The sequence below is a fragment of the Xyrauchen texanus genome, chromosome 37 (assembly GCF_025860055.1).
Source record: "Xyrauchen texanus isolate HMW12.3.18 chromosome 37, RBS_HiC_50CHRs, whole genome shotgun sequence".
Lineage (NCBI taxonomy): Eukaryota > Metazoa > Chordata > Actinopteri > Cypriniformes > Catostomidae > Xyrauchen > Xyrauchen texanus.
Genome location: NC_068312.1, coordinates 18,769,195 through 18,788,190, shown reverse-complemented (window position 1 = coordinate 18,788,190; position 18,996 = coordinate 18,769,195). Strand labels below are relative to the sequence as shown.

The window sequence follows — 18,996 nt, the reverse complement described above, 5'->3', positions numbered from 1 at the left end:
AATGGGCTAAAAAAAGCATAAAACAATGTTTTTCAAGGCTGTTTTCCTTTAATATAAGACAAAAGCAACCATCTATATTTTAGCACTGCTGCAATATACACTGCCGTTCAAAAGTTTGGGGGACTGAAATGTTTCTCATGATCTTAAAAACCTTTTGATTTGAAGGCTTAAATGTTTTAAATTACTTTTGTAGGCAAAAATAATAATTGTGTCACCATATAAATGTATTTAATTACAAATCTAAAATTTTATTTAAAAAGAAAACATTTTTGAAATGGATGACGAATAATACAGAAAAGCAGCCAATAAGTGCCCAACATAGATGTGTATGTTCAGTTACCTCCAGTACAGTTTAAAAAGCATCCCATGGTGATTCCTCAAGAAGTTGGTTGAGAAAATGTCAAGAGTACATTTCTGTAAATTCAAGGCAAAGGGTGACCACTTTGAAGATGCTACAATATAACACAGTTTTGATTTTTGATTTTTTTTTTGTCACAACATAATTCCCATAGTTTCATTTCTGTTCTTCCGTAGTTTTGATAACTTTACAATTATTCTTAAATGTGAAAAATAATAATAATAAAGAATGAGTTAGTGACCCTAAACTTTCGACTGGTAGTGTATATATTTTCAGAATCAATTTCATAATTAAAAAAAATGAAATCAGCTTTAAGTGCAAACAGAGACGGTGATAAATCCAAATATGTAATTAATTTTAAATCTCTGAAAGCTACTGAATGTAGTTGGGGTACAAGGGTTCACACAGCTAATAAGCTTTGCTGGAGGCATGAATGGATGCATTGAGAGCCTACAGGCACAAATACATTGTTAAAGAAAAGGTATTGACCTATTCCAGACATGTCATGTAACCAAATTCTTCTTGCTGAAAAGAGGCAGCTCTGATTTAGCACAATGTTGAGCTTATGTGCATCACGTTCAACAACACCTGGAGCAATCATTTGCTCCACTTCAAACCAGCACAATTAAATGGAATCTTAATTGCAACTTTAAACTACAGTATAACAGCAGTAGCGCACTGTGAGTGGAGTCACACAGAGGCACAAAATTGTTGGAGATTTTTGTGAGGGAGAATTCAGCATGCAACTGAACATGTATTATGTATGTTTATTACATCAACGTGCATATGTAACTGTGGATATTAGTATAACATCAATCACTTGCTGGCTGCAGCGTAGGCTACAATCCAAAATACAGTGGAGTCAAAAAGTCTAAGACCTCATTGAAAATCTGGAATCTCTTAGTTTTAGAAACTTTAGGCTTATATATATATATATATATATATATATATATATATATATATATATATATATATACACACACACACACACACTGGCGGACAGATTTTGCTCTTATGGAAAGAAATTAGTACTTTTATTCACCAAAGTGGCATTCAACTGATCACAATGTGCAGTCAGGACATTAATAATGAGAAAAATTACTAGTTTAATTTGAATTTTTAAACTACTTCAAATAATTCTCATCAAAAAATCCTCCACGTGCATCAATGACAGCTTTGCAGATTCTTGCCATTCTAGCTGTCAGTTTGTCCAGATACTCAGATGGCAATTCACCCTATGCTTCCTGTAGCACTTGTCATAGATGTGGCTGTCTTGTCGAGCACATCTCATGCACCTTACAGTCCAGCTGATCCCACAAAAGCTCAATGGGTTAAGATCCATAACACTCTTTTCCAAATATCTGTTGTCCAATATCTGTGTTTCTTTGCCCACTGTAACCTTTTCTTTTTCTTTTCTGTTTCAAAAGTGTTTTTTTCTTTGCAATTCTTCCCATAAGGGCTGCACCCCTGAGTCTTGTCTTTACTGTTGTACATGAAACTGGTGTTGAGCGAGTAGAATTCAATGAAGCTGTCAGCTGAGGACATGTGAGGCATCTATTTCTCAAACTAGAGACTCTGATGTACTTATCCTCTTGTTCAGTTGTACATCTGGCCTTCCACATCTCTTTCTGTCCTTGTTTGAGCCAGTTGTCCTTGTCTTGAAGACTACAGTGTACACCTCTGTATGAAATCTTCATATTTTTTTAGCAATTTCAAGCATTGTATAGCCTTCATTCCTTAAAACAATAATTGACTGATGAGTTTCTAGAGAAAGCTTTTTTGCCATTTTTGACCTAATATTGACCTTAAGACATGCCATGCCAGTCTATTGCATACTGTGGCAACTCAAAAACAAACACAAAGACAATGTAAAGCTTAATTTAATTAACCAAATAGCATTAAACTTTGTTTGATATAATTGCAAGTGATTTTCTTGGACCAAATTAGCAATTTAGCATGATTACTCAAGAATAAGGTGTTGGAGTGTTGGCTGCTGTATCATGGAGCCTGTCTAGATTTGATCAAAAATAACTTTTTTTTAAATAGTGATGGTGCTGTTTTTTACATCAGTAATGTCCTGACTATACTCTGTGATCAGTCGAATGCCACTTTGGTGAATAAAATTACCAATTTCCTTCCTATTATTGTTATTATTATTATTGTATGATTTTGAAAAATGTTCAACAATATTTGTGATGCGCTTTTAAAATGTGGAACTATTTCTAGGTCTGTAATTAAATGTAAGCAAATCTGTGACATTATGATTTGATATTGTAATATCTGTAAAGTACAATTTTACTAAATCTATTTGCATTTGAATAATTTGCATTGATGTTAGCATTGCTGAAACTGCATGGACAGGATATTTCTGGTTCTCAGCATGACACATTGTGGGAGGATGGAGGGTAAATGTCAAAATTATTATTTTGTTTATTTATATAACTTTTCTTTAAGATGGAGAGGCAGACTTGTTAGTGTTTAATAATCTGTTATTGTCCAACACCATGTATTACCAACCTAGTCTCATAAAATGAGTGTTAAAATAATACAATTTTTGCAAACTAGCTTTAAGTGCCAAAACATTACGTTACGTTGCAGTTTCCTGGTGAAATTAAAACTAGAGATGCTACTATAACTGTGCGTTTTATTTACTTTCACACAAATCACAACAACGGCTGCTTACAGCTGATTCCTACTTTATAAACACGTATTTGCTCTATTACTCACACACTGCTGCACTGTTTTGATATAAAAAACACTTTTACTATAACACATCGTTTAAAAAACAAAACATTTTGAAGCTTCTATGACAGATTCACCTACTTTTACACTTATTCCAATGTGATAAGCTTCAGCGATAGCACATCTCATAGAGTGTTGGGCTTTCAATTTGGAAGTCCAAGGTTCAAGACCAGTCAAGCTGACACATGAGACAAAAGTGTCATAGAAACGACATGAAATTATGTTGTTGCTTCAGAAAATTAGCTTTTAAGTTATCATTTTTTTCGGGCACTATCGGTTAGGTTTAGGCAATGGTTAAAGATAAAGATGACTGTTTTGTGTCTACCTCTAATTTGATTTAAGATCACTGTTGGTAAGATTTAGGTTCAAGTTTCAATTTAGGGAGCTACATTTTATTTCTCAAAACCTCCATGTAATATTCACCTTAAAAACCTTGTTTGAGTACGACACCATTTCTCTTGCTTTTGATGGTCCCCGTTGGACATTTCAATGGGAAACTGCAGCCAAGTGTGTTATAAGACACATAATTTTATTTTGCAAAAGTGTTGCCACAGTCACTTAATGTTCATGAGACCAGTACATAAGGCAAAAAAACATGAAATGCTTGCTAACATGAAGTAAATTCTAGAGATTGCTGTGTGTGAAAATCACAGATCATCAACAGTTACAGAAATACCCAAACAAGCCCATCTGGACCAACAATCATGCCACTGTCCAAATCAATGAGATAATTTTTTTTCCGTGATTCCGATGGTTGATGTGAACATTAACTGAAGCTCCTGACCCGTATCTGCATTATTTTATGCATTACACTGCTGCCGCACGATTGGCTGATTAGAAAATTGCATGGATGATTGTTGGTGCCAGATGGGCTGGTTTGAGTATTTCTGTAACTGCTGATCTCCTGGGATTTTCATACACAACAGTGTCTAGTATTTACTCAAAATTGTGCCAAAAGCAAAAAACATCCAGTGAGCAACAGTTCTGTGGACGGAAATGCCTTATTAATGATAGTGGTCAACAGAGAATGTCCAGACTGGTGTGAACTGAAAGTCAACGGTAACTCAGATAACCGCTCTGTACAATTCTGGTGAGAAGAACATCATCTCAGAGTGTTATTCTGAGATGCGGGTTGGGGCTATTTTGGCAGCACGAAAGGGACCTACACAATATTAGGCAGATGGTTTTAAATTTGTGGCTGATTGGTGTGTATATATATATATATATATATATATATATATATATATATATATATATAGGTGAAACTCGAAAAATTAGAATATCAGTGCAAAAGTTCATTAATTTCAGTAATTCAACTTAAAAGGTGAAACTAATATATTATATAGACTCATTACAAGCAAAGTAAGATATTTCAAGCCTTTATTTGATATAATTTTGATGATTATGGCTTACAGCTTATGAAAACCCCAAATTCAGAATCTCAGAAAATTACATGAAATCAATAAAAAAAAAGGATTTTAAATACAGAAATGTCGGCCCTCTGAAAAGTATAATCATGCATATGTACTCAGTACTTGGTTTGGGCCCCTTTTGCATTAATTACTGCCTCAATGCGGCGTGGCATGGATGCTATCAGCCTGTGGCACTGCTGAGGTGTTATGGAAGAACAAGATGCTTCAATAGCGGCCTTCAGCTCTTCTGCATTGTTTGGTCTCATGTCTCTCATCTTTCTCTTGGCAATGCCCCATAGATTCTCTATGGGGTTCAGGTCAGGCGAGTTTGCTGGCCAATCAAGCACAGTAATACCATGGTCATTGAACCAAGTTTTGGTACTTTTGGCAGTGTGGGCAGGTGCCAAGTCCTGCTGGATAATGAAGTCAGCATCTCCATAAAGCTTGTCTGCTGAAGGAAGCATGAAGTGCTCTAAAATGTCCCGGTAGACGGCTGTGTTGACTCTGGACTTAATAAAGCACAGTGGACCAACACCAGCCGATGACATGGCTCCCCAAACCAACACAGACTGTGGAAACTTCACACTGGACTTCAAGCATCTTGGATTGTGTGCCTCTCCATTCTTCCTCCAGACTCTGGGACCTTGGTTTCCAAATGAGATGCAAAATTTGCTCTCATCAGAAAAGAGGACTTTGGACCACTGAGCAACAGACCAGATCTTTTTTCTTTAGCCCAGGTAAGACGCTTCTGACGTTGTTTGTTGTTCAGGAGCGGCTTGACAAGAGGAATACGACATTTGAAGCCCATGTCCAGGACCCATCTGTGTGTGGTGGCTCTTGATGCAGTAACTCCAGCCTCAGTCCACTCCTTGTGAAGCTCCCCCACACATTTGAATGGCCTTTTCCTGACAATCCTCTCCAGGCTACGGTCATCCCTGCTGCTTGTGCACCTTTTTCTTCCACACTTTTCCCTTCCACTTAACTTTCTATTAATGTGCTTTGATACAGCACTTTGAGAACATCCAACTTCTTTTGCAATTACCTTTTGAGGCTTTCCCTCCTTGTGGAGGGTGTCAATGATGGTTTTCTGCACAACTGTCAGGTCAGCAGTCTTCCCCATGATTGTGAATTCAACTGAACCAGACTGAGAGACCATTTAAAGGCTCAGGAACCCTTTGCAGGTGTTTAGCTGATTAGAGTGTGACACTTTGAGCCTACAATCCTGAACCTTTTCACAATATTCTAATTTTCTGAGATTCTGAATTTGGGGTTTTCATAAGCTGTAAGCCATAATCATCAAAATTATATCAAATAAAGGCTTGAAATATCTTACTTTGCTTGTAATGAGTCTATATAATATATTAATTTCACCTTTTAAGTTGTATTACTGAAATTAATGAACTTTTGCACGATATTCTAATTTTTCGAGTTTCACCTGTATATATATATATATATATATATATATATATTTCTGTTGAATTAAATTTTAAAACCTGCATGTAGTATGCATACTCTGTCTCTAGTTCTGCTCAAGCTCAGTTTTCAAAAGCATGTCCACGCACAGAGAAACGAAAGTTTTCAGCTCAAAAATCATATATGGGGCTGTTCACACAAAACACGTTCTTTTGTGAAAAAGCTTGATGCAGTGCAATGAATGGAACAGAACCCAAGCATCCAAGTTTTTTTTTTTATTCAAGTTCTTAATATGGCATTTTAGAAGCGCTTCGCTTAGGGTGTGCAATGCTGAAAAAGAAGCAATACGGTCCCATAGCCTTCTTCAGCTCACAAAAGATGTTCGCCACCCATGTATGCAAGCTAAGAATATCAGCATCCCATTACTCTATCCTGACACCTAGACACATTGTTTTGTTTCTTCTCCAGTTTGGAATCTTTAAATTGATGTGGCACTTGATTGGATAGAAGAAGAAAAAGATAGAATATCACGGTCTCATTGAGGCCTCTGTTTTTGCTTCTCTGTAACCATACATTGCCAGACAAAACAGGCTTTATGGGATTTAATGTAAGGCATAAACCTAACTGAAAGATAGACTAGATACCAAACAGTATCTGTTTAAAACAATACAATAATGCCATGAGATGAGTACATGTTGTCTTATTTTCCAGTGAAAATAATCAAACATCATTAAAAAATATTACATTCCCTGAGAAGCAAAATTACATAATTTGTCTTGTTTTCATAAAGTCTTACACAATTTAGTCATATTTATACTTATAACAAGAAAGAAAAAACTATGGGGTGAGATAAAGCAACTTGAGAACAAGTCTATCCTACGGCACTGGCAAATTTAGTTTTTTTCTTGTTTAAGGCATATACTAAATGAGTGTTAGATTTCTCTGAAAACAAGACAAAGTGTATCTTATGTCATTTTATGTCTCAGGTAAATGTGTCTTGTTTTAAGAATGTTTAGATATTTTTACTGGAAAACAAGGTTTTCTTACAGTGTGCAGAAGCACCAAAAACAAGATATATTAAGTATATCCAAAAATGTCATTGCTTACAAAGGATTCAGGAAGTGGTCTGGATGAATTAGTTCAAAACAACAATTCACTGATTTATGTCATCACAAAGGCATTTCCAGATGTCCTTGTGTTTGAAATTATGCGCAGTTTGTATGTTGGCAAGCTACAATTTCAAAGGTCATCTAAGATGACATGAGCGTTTTTACACACCTGGAGGCAACGACTATGTGACCTTAAACAAGGACAGAGATTTGTTGAGGGAGGAGGAGCTTGGTCTTGTCAAGATTAGGCTTGAGGTGATGAGCAGACAGCCAGTTTGATCAGTGAGAGACACGTGCCGAGAACCTCTTTGTGATTGCAATTGCAGAGACAGAATGGAGAATTGAGATACAACAGAGTATTATCTGCATGACATTGATATCAGCAAAACAAAACAAAAATTCACTCCTCTTCAGTTCCTCTTAAATCTATTGTTTTTGCACTTTATTTAGCGTTGGGCTTCCTATATACAGTAGATGTCGACAAAATGAAGTCAATGTGTTTGAGTCAGAGTCTACTGGCAGAATTTCAGAATGGAGAAATCCGTGCTGTGAAAAAGTATTTGCCCCTTCCTGATTTCTTCTATTAAATTGTTTTAGATCTTCAAATGAGATATACACGCACCTAAAGGATTATTAGGAACACCCATTCAATTTCTCATTAATGCAATTATCTAATCAACCAATCACATGGCAGTTGCTTCAATGCATTTAGGGGTGTGGTCCTGGTCAAGACAATCTCCTGAACTCCAAACTGAATGTCAGAATGGGAAAGAAAGGTGATTTAAGCAATTTTGAGCGTGGCATGGTTGTTGGTGCCAGACGGGCCGGTCTGAGTATTTCACAATCTGCTCAGTTACTGGGATTTTCACGCACAACCATTTCTAGGGTTTACAAAGAATGGTGTGAAAAGGGAAAAACATTCAGTATGCGGCAGTCCTGTGGGCGAAAATGCCTTGTTGATGCTAGAGGTCAGAGGAGAATGGGCCGACTGATTCAAGCTGATAGAAGAGCAACTTTGCCTGAAATAACCACTCGTTACAACCGAGGTATGCAGCAAAGCATTTGTGAAGCCACAACACGCACAACCTTGAGGCGGATGGGCTACAACAGCAGAAGACCCCACCGGGTACCACTCATCTCCACTACAAAAAAGGAAAGGAAAAAGAGGCTACAATTTGCAAGAGCTCACCAAAATTGGACAGTTGAAGACTGGCAAAATGTTGCCTGGTCTGATGATTCTCGATTTCTGTTGAGACATTCAGATGGTAGAGTCAGAATTTGGCATAAACAGAATGAGAACATGGATCCATCATTCCTTGTTACCACTGTGCAGGCTGGTGGTGGTGGTGTAATGGTGTGGGGGATGTTTTCTTGGCACACTTTAGGCCCCTTAGTGCCAATTGGGCATCGTTTAAATGCCACGGCCTACCTGAGCATTGTTTCTGACCATGTCCATCCCTTTATGGCCACCATGTACCCATCCTCTGATGGCTACTTCCATGGATAACGCACCATGTCACAAAGCTCGAATCATTTCAAATTGGTTTCTTGAACATGACAATGAGTTCACTGTACTAAAATGGCCCCCACAGTCACCAGACCTCAACCCAATAGAGCGTCTTTGGGATGTGGTGGAACGGGAGCTTCGTGCCCTGGATGTGCATCCCACAAATCTCCATCAACTGCAAGATGCTATCCTATCAATATGGGCCAACATTTCTAAAGAATGCTTTCAGCACCTTGTTGAATCAATGCCATGTAGAATTAAGGCAGTTCTGAAAGCGAAAGGGGGTCAAACACAGTATTAGTATGGTGTTCCTAATAATCCTTTAGGTGAGTGTATATCATAAAACAAAGGCAACCTGAGTAAACACAAAATACTTTTTTCAAATATATATATATTTTATTGAAACAAAAAAGTTAGCCGACACATATATCACCCATGTGAAAAACTAACTGCCCCCTTAAACGTAATAACTGTTTGTGTCACCTTTAGCAGTAACAACTGCAGTCAAACACTTAACTGGACATCAGTCATTCACAACGCTGTGGTGGAATTTTGGCCAATTACTCTTTGCAGAACTGTTTTACTTCAGCCACACTGGAGGGTTTTCGAGCATGAACTTCCCGTTATGATCCTGCCACATCATCTCAATCAGGTTCAAGTCAGGACTTTGACTTGGCCACTCCAAAACTTTAATTGTTTTTTTAGCCTTTCAGAGGTGGACTTACTCCTATGCTTTGGATCATTGTTTTGCTGCATAATTCAGTTGCGCTTGAGCTTAATCTCACAGATTGATGACCGGAAATTCTCCTTTAGGATTTTCTGGTAGAGAGCAATTCCTCAATTATTGTCACCCTGGCCCTGAAGCAGCGATGCAACCCCACACCATCCCACTACCACCACCAATCTGAACTGTATGATGTTCCTTTTGTGGAATTCTGTTTGATTTACACCAGATGTAACAACATCACTGCTTTCAAAACAGTTCCTCTTTCGACTCATCAGTCCAATGAACATTCTCCCAAACATTTGAGGATCATATTTTATGATCAGACACCTTGATGATCCTCAAATTCAGACAAGCTTTAATGTTCTCCTGGGTTAGCAGTGATTTTCGCATTGCCACTCTTCTATGGAGGTCATTTTTGACCAGTGTCTTTCTGATAGTGGAGTCATGAATAGTGACCTTTATTAATGCAAGAGAGTCCTGCAGTTCCTTGGATGTTGTCCTTGTCCTTTTTTGTGACTTCCTGGATGGAATTGGGGGAATTTTGGCCACTTCTGGGAAGGTTATTTGGCAGTGGCAAGTTTTCTACATTTGGAGAGCCTTTAAAATATCTTTGTAACTCTTCCCAGATTGATATACTTCAATCACATTTTTCTTCATCATTTCTGGAATTTCTTTCACCCTTGTGCTACTGGGTGAGACTTTTTAGCCAACTATATGCTGTTGAAAAAGTTTGATTTAGGTGCTGATTTGATTGAATAGGGCTGGCAGTAATCAGGCCTGAGTGTGTCTAGAGCAGCTGAACCCCATCACGAATGCAGTTTCACAGATTTGGGGATTTAGGCCCAGTTGATATTAGATAACTTTTTTGCTTCAATAAATAACATTATCATTTAAAAACTGTATTTTGTGTTTACTCAGATTACCTTGTTTTTATGTTAGATTTTGTTTGAATTTTTTTTAAACAATTTAGTTTGAGATATACATAAAAACTTAAGAAATCAGGATGGGCGCAAACACTTTCACAGCACTATACATTATATAGATATTTCAGTTAATTCTAATAAATAAAACAATGTCTCTCTCTCTCTCTCTCTCTCTATATATATATATATAAAATAAAGATGAAAATAATATTCTACAGTTATCTGCTATAAGATAGAAGTTTTGTTATCATTTACTCACCTTCATGTCACTCCAAACTCCTATGATTCACTGGCTCTGTTCCAAAACCTAGTGATCATTCATTGGGGGCAGCATTTTAATAGATGCAGCCTCAACGTTGTTCCGAAAGGTAAGTATCTTTATTATGCTGCCTCGTAAGATATCTTGTTTTGGCCAAATTCTATGGTAGTATCTTATCATTTCCCAGGCAGGTGATCCCAGAATAAATCCAACATGATGGATGAAGTGAGAGAAATTGATTATAAATATACTCATAATCCATTCAATACTAAAAAGTATAGATACATTTAATATAATAGAGTATTCTATGCTACATGTGTGTACACAATGTATATTTATGCTCAGAAAATCACTGCATTGCTCTCGATAAACCTGTGTTGAAATCATTTGGGAGTTGATTCTCCTGTGCGCTGTGTGTGAGGAGCACTATTTGAATGCCAAGTGGAGTTGCTGCCTTTGTAGAGTGTTCCAAATCATTCTCTTATGAGGTTCTATTTCAGTTAGGATGCTGCCATAGAATACAGCTGTTAACAAAGTTTAGGAACAGACTTCCAGTCTTATCTGGCACACAAAATGATAAATTCTGAATAATTTACTGGTGACTCTTTTCCTTGCAATTGCAAAAAATGGAGACCGGCGCTTGCATGGAGTGTGGGGCCTGGTGCGACGGCACCGGTTGCACAGCCCTAAGGGTAGCCCTGCTGCCAATGCCTTTTCACTCAATCAGACACATATACACTCTCCGCTCCACTACTCTTGTTTTTTTTCTCCCATTGAAGGCAAAGGAAGTTAAAAAATTTTTAGAATGAATTTGAGAAATTTTGTAGACCACTGTTACAAACAACTCAGCGGGAATATGGGGCAAGCTGTGAGTTGAAGATAGGCCAGAAATATGTCTGAAATGCTTGCCGGTGCATCCATGCCTTCCTCTGATTGACCTACTCTGATAACCACTTGTAGGTCACCAAGAAATAACCGCTCTTATAATAAGACATTTCTAATTTAATGTAGGTTTGCTGAAATGTGCAAGAGTTTTGGTAATGAATGTATGACATTGTTCAAATTCTGAACACCTCTTGATTTCCAAAACACTTTGCAATAGTTAAGTTTAATTAAGTCGCATCTATCTATTGAATATTCGATAATTAAAATGTAAATACAACACTACATGGCCAAAAGTATGTGAACACCTCCTTCTGATTCACAGGTTTGGCCCAGCCCATTAATTTTAGTGAAGAAATATCTAAATGCTACGGCATAAAATTAAATTCTAGAGAATTGTGTGCTTCCAACTTTGTGACAACATATTAGGAAGGCCCTTTTCTGAAACTTGATCATCACAACGTAATATGACATATTGCTTCTGAAATTTCAGGTACTCTTAAAGCACCCCAATTCAGCCGAATAACTGACGCATCCCTGTCAGTATTTTACATTTATGCATTTGGCAGACACTTTTATCCAAAGCGACTTACAGTGCACTTATTAAAGGGACAATCCCCCTGGAGCAACCTGGAGTTAAGTGCCTTGCTCAAGAACACAATGGTGGGAATCAAACCAGCAACCTTCTGCTTACCATTTCTGTGATTTAGCCCACTACGCCACCACCACTCCCTGCATCAATTTAAGAGTGAACACAATTCCCTCTAGTACTACTGATGGCATGTTGTGCAAGCAAACTCAAATTCTAGGAAGTAATTGCCTTCACATAAACAATGGTGAGTGTGATTCCAAGGTTGGATTTTAGATTTATATTTTAAAATGACATTCTCGCTTCAATGACAGTTAGGATTAGAGGTTGGTTTAGAGGGCGAACTTATAAAATATGCATTCCTGTATTACTTCATTTAAAACTAAAAAATACACCTTGCTTTTAGAGCCACATGTGTCTATATATTCACCATCACTGGGGGCCAGTGGTTTAAATTTCAGTAAGCACAGACTGATTTCAGCAGCAAAACGTTCAATCTACTGTTGCCGAATTTTTGATTATTTCCTGTGCACAAAGTCCATAAAGAAATGGGTTTTATTGACAGGTTCAGACCTGAACACCACTTAACATCTTTGTAATGAATTGGAACAGTAAGTGGACCTCATTGATGCTCGTGTCAAAATGGGAGAAAATCCATGCAGCCAGGCTCAAACATCTAGAGAAGGGTTTTTCAGTGAGTTTAGAGAGTGGAAGTTGGATTAACTCACTATTAATGACAATGATTTTAAAAGGAAATGTTCAATAAGCACATATGGGTGTTTTCAGACGTCCACATACTTTTAGCCATACAGTGTACTTATAAAGCTTACGACAGTTAAATGGCTAGTTCCCCCAAAAATGAAAATTCTCTCATCATTTACTCACCCTCATGCCATCCAAGATGTGAATGACTTCCTTTCCTCTGCTGAACACATGGATTTAACCATTGGAGTTATTTTATGCTCACTTTATGTGAATTTTGTAGTGTCCAAATTTTGGCCACCATTCACTTGCATTGTGAGGACCTACAGAGCCAAAATATTCTTCTAAAAATCTTCATTTCTGTTCTGCAGATGAAAGTCATACACATCTGGAATGGCATGAGGGTAAATTATATAAGATAATTTTAATTTTTGGGTGAACTATCCTTTTAAGTAATGACTATTTTTACTTGTTTACCTTGTATAAGTGATATCCTATCTTTCATTATATATTAACGCATTGTACATCATCACAGCCTCTAGTAGATCAGTGCACACTTAAACGGCTCCCTTAAACAATCAATGTGATGGACCGAACACTTCACTTAATTGAAAACAATATTGACCATTGAGTAAACTCTTACAATTTAGATGAACTGAAAGGTGCAGTGTCAAGCATTGACTCCCAAGACATTATTCTCAGTGATTAGCCTATACTGAAAACACTCTCAAAATAGCAACAAAGCGCTGCATTGTGGGAACAGAAAATTAGTGTTGCTTGTTGTTCTGTGCTTGTGTACCCAGAGGGCGATTTAATTATGTAATAGTCATCTCCTATACATTCTAAAGTCAATCTATCTTCATTTCTTATATTTTCATATCAACAGTAATGGCACAGAATGTCTCCTTATCAGTATGATAAAGTAGCTGGCATACGACATGCCTGTCTTGAACTGTTATTTTATTTTTTCAAACTTAAATGTTTAGAAATCAGGGACATTTTCCTGATGACTGCGAGTGAATGCACACAGCCAGCTCTATATTTTTACCTTATCTAACAAAAAGGCTCAGCTGTCATGTTAGTTTTATGACACACAACGATCTCCACATCTTCACTGATGGATACACATCCAGACACTCAGTCCTCTCAATTTTTATTATTTGAATGCAACACAGCTTCAGCAGCACCTCAGTGAAATCATTGAATCACAAAATTCATCCTCTTCTCTTTCAGCAGATTCTTGATTAATTTAAGGGATTTTCTCAGCGTCATGGTTGTTTTTTTTTACAGAGAGCTGCCACAACATTCTATACAAATATGTTTTTTAGGGATTGTACCTGGTCAAAGGTTTGAGTAACACAGAGTAACTGTTAAAATAAGATAAGTCACCATTCACTTTCATTGCATCTTTTTTTCTGCACAATGAAACTGAGGCTGTCCAACATCTCCGTTTGTGAACAAAGAAAATCATAGAAAAGTTGAAGGCAAAGAGAAATTGAACAATTCTACACAGAATGACTTAAATAATCTACTCTTACTCCTGAGTTATAATGAGATTCAGACTGGCAGCAGCAACTCTCTACACTCAGTTATTATACTAATCATGAGGCATTTTTCTGGGCTTACCATCTCACATGAAGCATAATTCATGAACATTTGACATGGACTTTAGACTTCTCTTATTTTACTACTATTCAGATATACAGCCGTGTATAAGATTTTACCAAAAATGGACAAATGAATCTTATGCAGATGATAAGGCTGTCAAGGATGTTTCTTATGATGTGTAATGCATTTTATGTAACTGTATTTTAATAAGAAAGTACAAGTATATGTAATTAACACTCTCTTACATTTCAGAATGATAGTGTGAAGTATATTCGGGTCATTAGCAGTTATAATTTTCTTATTAAATTCATAATTCAAATGTTCACTTTTTGAGCGGGAAACTGACAAACCTTAGAACAATAAAGGCCACAAATGAATTATCTTGAGGGAAGGACACTTTGACCACAGGCCCTCTGAAAGCCGACTCTGATTGACTTGGAGCCTCTTTGGGGTTTGAACAAACCGAAGGGGTTAAAAGACCAGCCTGGACAACCCACCTCACTCTCTTCTCTGCTTTATTGCCTTCACACACTTTGACCTCTGTCCTAGGATGTCCTGAGTTCTCCCTTGAGGGAGACCTCAGTTCTGGGGCTCTGCCTAGTCATTCCATCAAAAACAAATACCTTCTACAAGCCAAGCCAAAGGATATTGACACCAAACAACGTAACACAAGTACCTCCAGACTTTCGCTGAAATCTGGTGCTTTCTTTAATATAATTTGAGTAACACAATCTCAAATCACAAGGTACTAAATTAAGTTCTCAGGGTTTGTTCAAGGCAAAGTATATAGACACCATAAAGTCATTTTTTTCTGTTACAGATAATTTTCCATTCATCTCCTGTCAAAACTCACTTACCAACCTGTTTTTATGTTTGTTTGTCTATGCATTAGTTTGTTTGTTGTAGATTAGTTAATAAAGTCTTGTATAGCTGACGGTGTATTTGATTACATTATATCGGCTCCTTGAGATCTGTCGATCCTAAGCTACAAGCTCATAAACAGTTTTTCAATTTATTTGTGATATTATTTTCAATGGCCATGAAAGTAGTATTACTATAAGAATTAATCTTACATTCCTATCAACTCAATTCTGGCCAAAGTCTTTGATCGGACGTAAAAATTGATTCTTTTGAAATTTCCCAAATCAATCGCTAATTCCCTTATTGAGCTACAATCCTGGCATATAAATTATCAGCAGACACAACGAGCCTGTTGTATTACATAAATAATGGTGGAGAATTTATTCAGATTTTTGCTCAGGTGCCATTTATCTTGCATATATTTCCCTACATTATTTTGGTGGTCGAATGCAGCCAATTTTCTTCAACAAATTATTTACATATCAAATCCTACAAGGCCAATAGTTAAAAAAACTTTACTGCCAGGACAAAGGAATGGAAATAAGGGTTTTCTTTAATCATAAACTCAGTATTTTGCTTTTAAATGTCATCTTTCAAACATTGCTTTTAGAAAAGTTAATCTTTTTAAAAGGGTCATGTCATGAGTCAAATGTTCCTTGATATTTTGACATATAAGTTGTCTTTCTACTATAAAAACACACTGTAAATTTCAGAACTCAAAACTTAATCCAGAATGCAATAAAAGCATTTACTGAAACCAAGCTGCCAAAACATTGCCTCCTCTTCATTTGTATATCAGTGATGTCACAAAGGGTACTCTCGCTGCCTTGGTCCGATGATGGAAAGTAGTTCATTGTGTAAAGAGAGAGAGTGACAGAGCAGGATATAGGATATATTCACCCATATATACTATATTTATTTGATGTGTATGTAAACATGCACTAGACAGATGTCTTAGACAGACTGACCATTTTAATGTGTTTCTGGTGATGTGCACCTCAGTGCAGGATGATACTGGAAACTGGATGTGTGCCGCATCTTCAACTGATATCAGCGTGGATTGCTTGTGAACCAGTCATTGAATTTTCATTGAAGGATGGGGCAGTTAAGGCTTGAGGCCGTTTACTCCAGGCGCATTGACAAACTTTCTAAACCATTTATTTGTGTTGTTGGCAGTAGTAGCACCAACACAAAATGGAATGGGACACCCGTTTACTGTTGGTGTGACACGCTGCAATTGATGCTTTCATGGTAGACAGCATCATTGAATAGTCTCTGATATATTGGGTTCCATTGCTTTTGATGCAACGCACCTCTCGCGTCCGGTGTAGACAGGGTGTGAGTGTTAATAGTGGAGTTTGAGAAGAACAGTTTCAAATATTTGGATGCAATATGTTGTATGTGCATTATGAATAAATCCAGAAATGTTGTTTTATAATATTGTGGGTTTGTTCATTATATGCCGATTTAATGTGGCTGTATTTGAGGGGCTGCATGATGTTAGCCAATTAGAACAGTGGGTGTTTACATTGATGTTTAAAGGAGAAAGAGGGTGGAAATTACATGATATTACTAAATTGACATTTTGGTGAAAAAAAAAAAACAAACAAAAAAAAAAAACTTCAATAACATTATCAGTGGACCTCAGGGAATGAATGTGTATATATATATATATATATATATATATATATATATATATATATATATATATATAAAATAAAGAGCATTGCATGACCCATTCTACCACTCAGGACTCTTTTCAGCTGCTTAGTAGTAGTCTGACTTGCAAGAAAACAACCAATATGGAGAATGAAATTTAGAGATGTGAATAATAACATTAATTCAACAAATGCCACATTTGGGGAGTGATTTACACATCTAACCACCAGGGACTGTCTCTGGTTATTACATCAGCATGAGAATGTGGGCTTTTTTTATGGTGGTGGTAGGAAAATTGTTGCAAGCTGCCAGACCACTAAACAAATGTACACATTTTTGAAAACATTTCATAACACCGCACATAAAATGCTGTCATTATTGTTTATGTGCTAAGCTTTTTTCATTTTTTGAATTATTTGTAATATTGTGCCGAAAAGCTTGGCTGGAACTGACCCAGATTCCCTTTAATTTTACGTTCAGAAAATGTCAACTTTAAGGTTTGCAAGCTAACAAAATGAGAAATTTTTGTCAGTCTGTACTGAACTTTATTGAAGCCGTGTCAATGAAAAAATAGGGTCCATACATGAAAATAAAACTACTGTTTGAAATGGGATACTTAATATAGTTATTACAGGTATGCAATACATTATAATATCAGTTAATTTAGAGGTGTAAAAACAAGGCTTAAAGCATAAGGCTTTTATTCTGACTCCAAAAAAAAAAAAAAAAAAAAATTCACAGTGACCATCACTCTACTGCAAGATTGCACTTCAAGACTGACAATCTAAATATCAAATTATCAAACCAAAAAATATCTGTAACTGCATATGTACTTGGTGTGTAAAAAAAAAAAAAAGTCTTGCTACGGCAGTAAGTATTCTCACTCATACGCTTGCAGTGTAGTTGATTAAAATTGCCCCCCCACCCCCATTAAACATGGTTTTGGTTGTCATGACCTCCTTTGAACCTCATATTAGAGGCACAGTATTGGAGCATTAGCAGCAATAGAGTTAATTGTAGGTAAACATACATATTATATATCCATTAATTACTCATTTTATGTATACAATATGAAAATACCTTCAATGAAAAATGTTAATGACTTCGCAGTAGTTTCTTATATAATGATCGTAGAGGAAAATGGGTGGGTGGGGGGGGGTGTTGGAAGAATATTGTTGTGATGCTGTGTATTATACTTTAAAACAAAAAACACATCACTTTTTATAAAGACTCGGTGTAAACACTGCTTAGGCCCTTTAATTGGTGCTCAATATTAGAGCCCCTTGTCATCCCTCTGCAAAACTTGGCATTATAACAGTTTGATCCTTCTTTTATCTTTTTACAATGTCTCTTTTTTCAGTCCAAGTAGATTCCTCTCAAACCAATCTCAAACTTATGAAAAGATGTGTGTGAGGAATCAAAAGACGGTGTTATTAAAAAAAAAAAAAAGGAAGCTTTGTCTTTTTTCTAGGTTAAAAGGTTGGCATCTCTGGTCTCAGAAGACTGGTTTTAACAGTCTGTTCCTCACATGCCCTGGAGAAATTCTTGCAGCTGTCGCACAATCTCTGTATCCACTGTCTCCATGAGAGCCTGGAAGCCCTGGTCGCCCATCAGCATCTGCTGTGCCTTCAGCTTCTCATAGGCAAACTGCTGAAGAGAGACACTGTGCACAGGGTCCTCCAGAGCCAGCTAGAGACAGAAAAATCACAGTAAGAAAGCTATAGAAATAGACCGATACATAGGCATAAAGTCAACCAATAAACATAATCACGTTGCCTTTTAACAGCAGTCTTCGCTAAACTTTGTGTGAGATACCAAAATTAAGAAATGCCTCAACAGGTAAAACAATTTATTTTATCAACTTTTAAGTAAATTAGTGTTTTTTGTTTTCTTGCCAATGACAAAGATGAGCATTTGACTTATCACTTGCCCGATCAGACAGCACTCCGATAACAAACTGAGTCGGTACAACAGATTCTGTACAAATATAGTTCCTTTCTTATTTTAGTATAGCTTCATACAGGCACTTGCTTACACTTTATGAACAAGAACAGAACTGAGTTATTGAAAAGCACAGCATGATAAATGTTATGGAAGACTTTCAGAATAAGCCCAAGTTAGGTAAAGTTTGAATGCATGACATCAATATCATGTGGAACTACAATGAAATAATAAAGCACTTAAACCTCTGTCACAAAGCAGCGTTCAAACCATACTCAAAATAGGCTATATGTATGCTACGTGA

The 18,996-nt window shown here is 36.7% G+C and overlaps 1 protein-coding gene across 3 annotated transcripts in view; it reads right to left on the bottom strand.

Annotated features, from left to right (window-relative positions):
* Positions 1–17,892: 17,892 nt before the first annotated feature.
* Positions 17,893–18,996, bottom strand: part of ipo11 (importin 11) — a 180,953-nt gene continuing 179,849 nt past the window's right edge. For all 3 annotated transcript variants that reach the window (XM_052107933.1, XM_052107935.1, XM_052107934.1), the window contains one exon: positions 17,893–18,440. In XM_052107933.1, coding sequence (XP_051963893.1) covers positions 18,276–18,440 — 165 coding nt within the window. In that variant the 3' untranslated portion in view covers positions 17,893–18,275. The remainder of the gene's footprint in view (positions 18,441–18,996) is intronic.